At 41.2% G+C, this 9,276-nt stretch overlaps 1 protein-coding gene across 1 annotated transcript in view; it reads right to left on the reverse strand.

The window, feature by feature from the left end:
• Positions 1-227: 227 nt before the first annotated feature.
• The window catches only part of LOC107877965 (thioredoxin-like 2, chloroplastic), an 18,148-nt gene continuing 9,099 nt past the window's right edge, over positions 228-9,276 (reverse strand). The window contains exons 2-4 of the mRNA XM_016724798.2: positions 3,336-3,518; positions 906-1,070; positions 228-591 (exon numbers count right to left, since the gene is read on the reverse strand). Coding sequence (XP_016580284.1) covers positions 457-591; positions 906-1,070; positions 3,336-3,518 — 483 coding nt within the window. The 3' untranslated portion in view covers positions 228-456. The remainder of the gene's footprint in view (positions 592-905; positions 1,071-3,335; positions 3,519-9,276) is intronic.

The following is a 9,276-nucleotide window of genomic DNA, read 5'->3' on the forward strand; positions in this document are numbered from 1 at the left end:
GCTTCTTATTTTCCTTCTCTTCTCTTTTCATTCTGCTCTCTTCTCCTCCTTAATTCTTCTTATCCATTGCATTAGCTAGTCGATTTAGGATTTTGTTTATTTGATTGCCAAACTCTTGACTGATTGTACAAATTCGTTTGATCAATAAAACTTTCCAATTTAGTTTCAAGTCATGATCACAGATGGAAAAGTATCATAAATGACAGGAAGTAGTGCTTTGGACTTAATTTTTCCACATAACGACAAAAATTCCATTGAACAATCCCTATATAAGCTGCAAGTATTTATACAGCAATGGTCTCAAAGAATGGAGCATATAATTACATCATTAACTACAGTGGTTCACTATGTAGCAACCAAAAAGTGAAAATGATCATATATAGTAACTATCATAAATAGCTTTCGTGGTTGCTCGATGCAATCTATTGATATAGAGATTGAAACACACGTGCAACTCTACGTAGAAGCTGCAGCAGGAATATCCGTTGTCCCAGAAAGGAGTTCAAGTGTGAGATCTCCTACTCCTATTGGCGGGCCAATACTGCATCGGTCTGTGTTATGTAATTGGATTGCATCTTTTATCTTCTGGAACTGCATAAAAGATTACAAGAAGGTTATCCAAAAGGAGTAGCTATCATGTTAATTAATCTAAAAGGACTGCCAATATTTTGCTGTGCATAACCAAAGACTTATTAGTAACAATGGACTCGGAAAACAATGGTCCTAGAAAAATTCTTGAGTAATAGAGGTTGATAAATTTGAGTAATAGAGGTTGATTTATACTCCATCCAGAATGAAACAATACAAGGTATTTAAGAAAGAAAGGCATCAACATGTTCTTCAACCTTGTAATTCAATTTGTCATCATGATCAAGTAAAAGATAGCTAATTATCAGACGTCTTACTTTGGCCAGTGAACAAGAGAAGGACTCTAGTTGTCCATCAGCGCCACGGTAGAAATGGAAATATGGGAGGACTTTCACATTCAAAGCTTTGCACATTGACTTATTTGCATCAAAATTAACTTTTAGAAACATGATTTCGGGGTGCTCCTGGACGGTTCTGCAGAACTGCAAAGTGAAAAATGTAGAATCAAATTCTAGAAACGGGAGAGAGCATTCTTAAAGACCAGTTATCTTCTTAAAGTGTCTTGATATACAGATTCAATCACTGTGCAACTCAAATTAATGAAAATCATCAGTAGAACAAGAAACTATATATACAATGCAAAAGACTTGGAGGAGATCAATTAAAATCTTTTAAAGAAACTGATTCAAAGGTCATCATCCTGTTCTAGTAGATCATCTTACCTGTATAGGGAAATGGATCACCAGCAAAATTCAAGAATCGGGATAATGTTTCAAACTTATTATGCTTTTGCACAATCCTTTATATGATATGTATCAAGAAATAATTTCAGTGGCCAAAAAAGATTTTACTTCCTTCTGCTATGTGTCTGCTATGTTAGAATATGCAAGTATGTTGAGACGATCAATATGGAAATCTAAGTACATGTGAATAATGATTTTGTTTTAAGAGCATCAAAACCTGTTGTAGACATAAATTTGAGATCTTTTGAGAATAAATATAAGAGAGAAAGTGAGTGAAGAAAAAATAATAGGTTATACAGGACACTATGGAAAAAGTACCAACATTAATGGGATATTGTGATCAATAACCTTTAGATGTAAAGAAATAGCCTTCCCTAGAATTTTATACTATCGTAAACAACCTAGTTTAGGCACAACCCCACAAGAGAAATACAACTCTATTCGAAAGCTGAAGGCAAACCGCACTTTTTTGTTTTATTTGTAGTGCAGAATGGATCTCGTAAATGAAGCTGAATCATTTTCAGAGTTGTTATAGTGCCTAAATGTTTAGGGAAGGATACCTTTGCTTTTTTTCACACTTTTGGCCACTGGAATACTGTACAGAATCTACTAACACAATCTGCTATATTGAATACAAATCTTACTGTCTGAAGAAACACAAAACCCACAAGAGAAAATAAGTTGTAAGGAAAATGTTTCTTTTACCTCTAACTAGAATTATATTCTAAATGGACATAAGAACAGATTATAATGATTCCAGTTCATTTGTGACAAAGAAATAAACCTTGGATGTAACTCAATCCCAAAAGCTAGCTCATGGGGAGAGAATTGTTAAAAACCATGTGGGACTCCAAACCCCTGGCAACATCGGAAACAATGAATTGGGATGGACTTCACTGTGATACCATGACAAGAAATGGACATTGGGCCTAACTCAAACCCAAAAGCCAGCTCAAGAAGTGAGGATTGTCAAACCATATAAAAAGACCATTGACCTCATAATTAACCAATGTGGGACTTCTTCAACACCCCCTCAAGGTTGGACACCTAGGGTGTAGACAACACTAATCTAAGTTGCGAGGACTCTTCACTTGTGATGTCGCACCCATGTCGGATTCTCCAAATATATACTTCTTTTGGATAATACGACGCGCACCCATTGACATTTTTGAAGAGTCCGAGAAACATATATACTATTAAGGGAAAGGACAAAATTAGCACTTCGGTTGAAACTATTGATCCGAAAATGGTCATTGAATTTTAATTACATTTTTTAGCGATTTGCTGCCAGCTTATACAATACTGATACAATTTCGATACATATCTTATATAGATATATACTATATACAATAAATACACAATTTCTATATGCATCTTATATATATACACACACACACAACAATAATACAAATTCTATGTAAATCATATTATATAAATGCATATTCTATACAACAATAATACAATTTTCACCCATAAATTCGCTTCTCTATTTTTTTTACGAACTGTATCAGTATAGTATATGAATCGTATTAGTATGGTATATGAACTGTATCTGAACTACTAGAGCCAAAATGACCCAAATTAGGAAAGGGACATTTAGTGAGATTAAAAAGGCCAACTGGCATGGCCAATGGCGCAAACATGGGGCAATTGTTTTTAAATGAGTCAGACCGAGTCCTTTTCCCATACTAATATGGGCCCCAACATCATAAACGAGAATTGGGATGAATCTTTCTTAAAAGACAAAGAAATGAACCTTAGCCTAACTCAACCCCACAAATCTAGTTCATGAGAAAATGATTGCCCAAAACCATATCCGGAGACCAAATAGCCCTGGTCTCAATCAATGTGGGAATCCAAAAATATGAGTATACAGCTACTCATAGATCCTTAAAAGTTGTTGACACAGAAAGAACTATATTCTTTAAACATTCTCTTTACATTAGAAATAACAGCACCGGTGTAAAATCATAGGCTTTCATAACAGGCGCATCAAGTGCTTACCCTGGGAAATAGTGCTTTGCAGGAAGCACACCATGTTCCATAGAATTCAACAATAACAAGTCTATCTCCAGCCTGACTTAGAGCATCCAAGAATTCTTGTGTCGAATGAATGTCAACCATGTTAGGCCCTGCATTTCGCTCCCACCATTTTGGTTCCTCAGTTCGAGTAACTGCAGTGTGTGCCTAAACAACATTGAACAAAGACACAAAATGTGTGACGAATACTTTTAGGCATTTAACATGTATGCAGCAAGAGAGAAGTCTTCATGAAGATGAATGCGTCTACTTATTCATAAAACACAAAAGTAAATACCAATTTATGCTCAAACCAGTCCACCCAAGCTTAGATGGTCAAATTAAGTAGGGATGAATAATGGACCGAATTTGGTAACTAATTCTATCTGAACGCTTATAAGAAAATAGAAATCCACTATATCAAAATTACTATTAAAAGGAATGTGTTTTTTTCTGTTCAAAACGAGTTAATCTTTAATCATTTCAAGATGGTCTAGCAAATACATAAGGTTGTTGGAGCAGAATTGAGAACCTGAATAATAACTTTCGAGGAGGTATTAACTGGCCCTTCTTTCCCACCAGTTAATTTTGAAAACTAAAACCTATTCAATGATCATAATGGGAATAGACATATGAAAGAAAACACCAATTAAAATGTTCCACCACTATTCCGCATGGTCGGAAACCACTCGTTGTATCAGTAAGGAGGCAAATTGGGGTTGGCATCTAAGGCTGCTACCTTTAGCCAATTTCATAAGTAGCTGCTTCAGACAAACCAGAACATTAAATGAACTAGGAGAGATGATATAACAATCGCTTTCGTTGTTATTGAAAATATCTTCGGTAAAGATATACGAATCTCATATGTTACATGTGTTAGTGAAATGAGAATATTGTAATGCAGTGAAGTAGTTAGCTGAGTCAGCATTAGTTAGTTGAGTCATGGATGAGTCATCATAACTGATTAGTTGATCAGTTTAGCTGTTTGTTAGTTGGTTAAGTGGTTGTTCGATAGCAGGGAAAGTTGGTTACTACAAATACTTGTATGGACTACAATAATGAGGATAATTTTGAACTATAATACAATTTTCCTAATTGAATTCTATTTTCATCTTCTTTCCTAACCCACCCCCATAGCTGATTACTTGAGTTTTCTCCGTAAAAACACCTGTCTAGCTGCTAAAACCTCGGATTCCTTTGTGAATCCCTGCATTTTGGCTATCATTGTGTTCAGAGCCACTCAGATTCTTGGTCACAATGACGAAATCAACAAGGTCTAATGATAATTCTCCAACGGAAATGGGGGAATTAAGAGATGATGCAGAAATTAGTTTTAGAAATGGGAGTCCTTACAGGTGAGGTAGCATCGTTGAAGAAATTGGATCGAACGATATCAGAATTGAAGGAACAACTCGAAGGAAATCGAAGGGATAATTCTCCTGTAGAAGATGGAGTTGAGGCTTCTGGGGCTAGACTGTCAAGAGAGAGACAACCAATGGAAGAGGAACCCAAAAACAGAAACCTTATGGGTACCAGCAAGGTATTTCGCCCTAATTCCCATCTAAGGTTGAATAAGATTAGATTAGTCTCGCTAAATTCGTTCTCGAATGATTCTCGTTACTCTAAACTTGATTTTCCGAAATTTTCAGGGGAAGATGTGAAATCCTAGTTGTTTAGAGTCGAACAACAACAACAACAACAACAACAAACCCAGTGTATTCCCACTTAGTGGGGTCTGGGGGGGGGGTAAGATGTACGCAGTCCATACCTCTACCTCTGATGAAGTAGAAAGGCTGTTTCCGAAAGACCCCCGGCTCAAGTCACGAGATATCACACAATTCTTTAGAGTCGAACAATTCTTTAAATTTGATGAAATTGCTATGGATCAAAGAGTGGGATTGGCATCAATACATCTAGAAGGTGAAGCTATTCAATGGCATCAATCTTTCATGAGGTATAGACAGTACACCCACCCGCCTACTTGGAATGAATATGCAATGGCATTGGTGGAACGATTTGGGGTCGATTATGATGATCCTATGAAGGAGATCAAGAAGATTAAGCAAACAAGTTTAGTGAAAGAATATCAAGCTATCTTTGAGAGAAAATTGGCAAGAGTAAATCAATCTCAAGAAAATGCAATTAGTTGCTTTTTAGGAAGGCTTACAGATGAGTTAAATCTAGCAATCTAGCTATGAAACTGACCAATCCTACTAGTTTACTGCAAGTGTTCAAAACTGCTAGAATGCAGGAAGCCTACTTGACTGCTCAAGCTAAAGCCATGAGACATGAGACAGAATTCTTTCGCTAATACTCAGAATTTTTCATCCAAGAGATCAAGTGATCCAAGGTTTCATAATAAACCTTTAGTATCAACACCAAATCCTGGTATTCCAGTAGCTCAGAAAAGAGTGAATAGGAGGAGGTTAAGTATTGAAGAGATAAGTGAGAAAAGGGCACAAGGGTTATGTTACTTTTGTTCGGAGAAGTATAACCCTGGTCACAAATGCACGAATTTGAAACAGTTGTATATCTTGGAGATTGAAGAGCAAGAAGAAATGATGGATCAAGAGTTAGATTACGGTGAAAGCCAAAAGTTGGGACAAGAGCCAGTTATGGAGCAGAAGGAAATCTCGATTCATGCCTTGAATGGGTCATTGGGATATAGAACACTGAGAGCAACTTGTTATTACTCAAAAAAACCACTGCATATATTGGTGGATACTGGGAGTTCCCATAATTTTACAACAACAACAACAAACCCAGTGTATTCCCACCTAGTGGGGTCTGGGGGGTTAAGATGTACGCAGTCCATACCTCTACCTCTAAAGAAGTAGAAAGGCTGTTTCCGATAGACCCCCGGCTCAAGGCACGAGATACCACACAAACACATAGTAAAGCACAGAAGCAGATTACATAACATAAATACGGCACCCCTAAGTAATATAAAACAGAGGAAAGCAGAGGAAAGCACACAGATTCGTAATAAAACATGGAACACGGAACACGGAATCATAACAAGAATAAAACCCCCACCAAGTAATTCCCTACACTAGCGACCCAAACTGGCCCTAATCCTCTGCCGTAATTCGCGTCCTCCAGACCTTCCTATCTAGGGTCATGTCCTCGGTGAGCTATAACTGTTCCATGTCCCGCCTAATTACCTCACCCCAGTACTTCTTCGGCCTACCCCTACCCCGCCTAAAACCATCCAACGCTAGCCTCTCACACCTACGGACCGGGGCATCCATGCCCCTCCTCTTCACGTGTCCGAACCATCTCAATCGTGCTTCCCGCATCTTGCACTCCACTGAAGTCACACCAACCTTCTCCCGAATAGTCTCATTCCGAACTCTATCCCCTCTAGTCAGTCCACACATCCAGCGCAACATCCGCATTTCTGCCACCTTCATTTTTTGGATGTGGGAGTTCTTAACTGGCCAACACTCCGCTCCATACAACAAGGCTGGACGGACTACCACCCTGTAGAATTTGCCTTTAAGCTTGGGCGGCACCTTCTTATCACACAGCACCCCCGACGCGAGTTTCCACTTCATCCATCCCGCCCCAATACGGTGCGAGACATCCTCGTCAATCTAACCGTTACTCTGGATGACGGACCCAAGATACTTGAACCTATCCCTCTTACATACCTCCTGCGCTTCCAGCTTCACTACTACCTCATTCTCCCGCCTCACGTCATTAAACTTGCATTCCACATACTCTGTCTTGCTTCTGCTCACCCTGAACCCTTTAGACTCAAGAGTTTGCCTCCACACCTCTAATTTGTCATTCATACCCTCTCGAGTCTCATCTATCAGAACTACATCGTCTGCAAAAAGCATACACCACGGCACCTCCCCTTGAATACGCCGCGTCAACACATCCATCACCAACGCAAACAAAAAGGGACTAAGAGTAGATCCCTGATGCAATCCTGTCAGGACAGTGAAATGCTCTGAGTCTCCTCCCGCCGTCCTCACCTGGGTTTTCGCTCCATCATACATATCCTTAATTACTATGATATATGCCAGCGGTACTCCACTCACCTCCAAGCATCTCCAAAGCACCTCCCTAGGGACTTTGTCGTAAGCCTTCTCCAGGTCGATAAACACCATGTGCAGGTCCTTCTTCCTCTTCCTATACTGCTCCACCAACCTCCGAACCAGGTGGATTGCCTCCGTCGTCGAGCGGCCGGGCATAAATCCGAACTGGTTTTCCGAAATAGACACTATCCGTCTCAACCTCACCTCGACCACTCTCTCCCAGATCTTCATAGAGTGACTCAATAACTTAATCCCCCTATAGTTATTGCAACTCTGAATGTCCCCCTTATTCTTATAGAGAGGGATCATGGTACTCCACCTCCATGCCTCGGGCATCTTTGCCGTCCTGAAGATTTCATTAAACAATCCAGTCAACCACCTTACACCAGCCACTCCAACGAACTTCCAAAACTCCACCGGTATCTCATCCGGCCCCGTCGCCCTACCCCTTCGCATCCTGCGGACAGCCTGTCTAACCTCTTCTACCTTAAAACGTCTACAATAGCTAAAATCCCGACACTCCTCTGAGTGCTCCAGTTCCCCTAACACAATAGCTCTATCCCCTTCGTCATTCAAGAGCCTATGAAAATACGACTGCCATCTCTTCTTAATGTGGCCATCCTCCACCAACAATCTACCGTCCTCCCCCTTAATGCACCTCACCTAATCGAGGTCACGACCCTTCCTCTCCCTAGCCTTAGCGAGTCTAAACAACTTTTTCTCCCCTCCTTTCCCCTGTAACCCTGCATACAAGCTCTCAAAAGCGGCCATCTTAGCTGCCGTGACTGCTGACTTCGCCTACTTCCTCGCTAGCTTGTACTCTTTCCTGTTTACCCGCTTCTCCTCTTCGTCCTTACTTTCCACCAACTTAGCATACGCCCCTTTCTTAGTCCCCACTTTCTTCTCCACCTCTTCATTCCACCACCAATCCCCCCGATGGTGCCCGGCCCGGCCCCTAGAAACACCCAACACCTCACTTGCATTCTTCCTGATGCACCTGGCCGCCCTGTCCCACATACTATCCACGTCCCCCCTACACTCCCACACCCCCATTCCCGCCAACCTCTCCCGTATCTCCCACGCATTCACTGGCGTCAGGCCGCCCCACTTAATTCTCGGTCTACACTCCTTACTCCTCCTCTTTCTATTCTTCTTTATACCCAAATCCATAACCAAGAGCCTATGCTGGGTCGAAAGATTCTCACTCGAAATGACTTTACAGTCCTTACACAACGCCCTATCCCCTTTCCTAAGCAACAAAAAGTCAATCTGAGTCCTGGCTACCGCGTTTCGAAAGGTGATCAGGTGCTCGTCCTTCTTCGGGAAGCCCGAGTTCACCATCACCAGCCCAAAGGCCCTCGCAAACTCCAATAGGGTCGACCCCTCTTCATTTCTCTCCCCAAAACCAAAACCACCATGCACATCCCCAAAGCCTCCCGGTAGCGCCCCGATGTGCCCGTTGAAATCCCCTGCTACAACAATCTTCTCCGAACTAGGCACACCTCTCACCACCTCCTCCAAAGCCTCCCAAAACCGCATCTTCTCCTCCCCCTCCGATCCCACTTGCGGCGCATAAGCACTACACACGTTCAGGGTGAACCCCCGAATGACCAACTTAATAGTCATCAACCTATCGTTGATCCTCTTCACCTCCACTACCTGACCTCTAAGCTCTTCATCTACTAAGATGTCAACTCCATTCCTACGCCTGTCGCTCCCAGAGTACCACAGCTTGTAACCATCCACATCCCTAGCCTTAGACCCTACCCACTTGGTCTCTTGGACACACGCAATGTTGATCCTCTTCTTCCTAAGAATCTTCACAAGCTCTATGGACTTACCCTGAAGGGTCCCTATATTCCAAGACCCAACCCTCAGCC

Source organism: Capsicum annuum, chromosome 7, assembly GCF_002878395.1.
Source record: "Capsicum annuum cultivar UCD-10X-F1 chromosome 7, UCD10Xv1.1, whole genome shotgun sequence".
Lineage (NCBI taxonomy): Eukaryota > Viridiplantae > Streptophyta > Magnoliopsida > Solanales > Solanaceae > Capsicum > Capsicum annuum.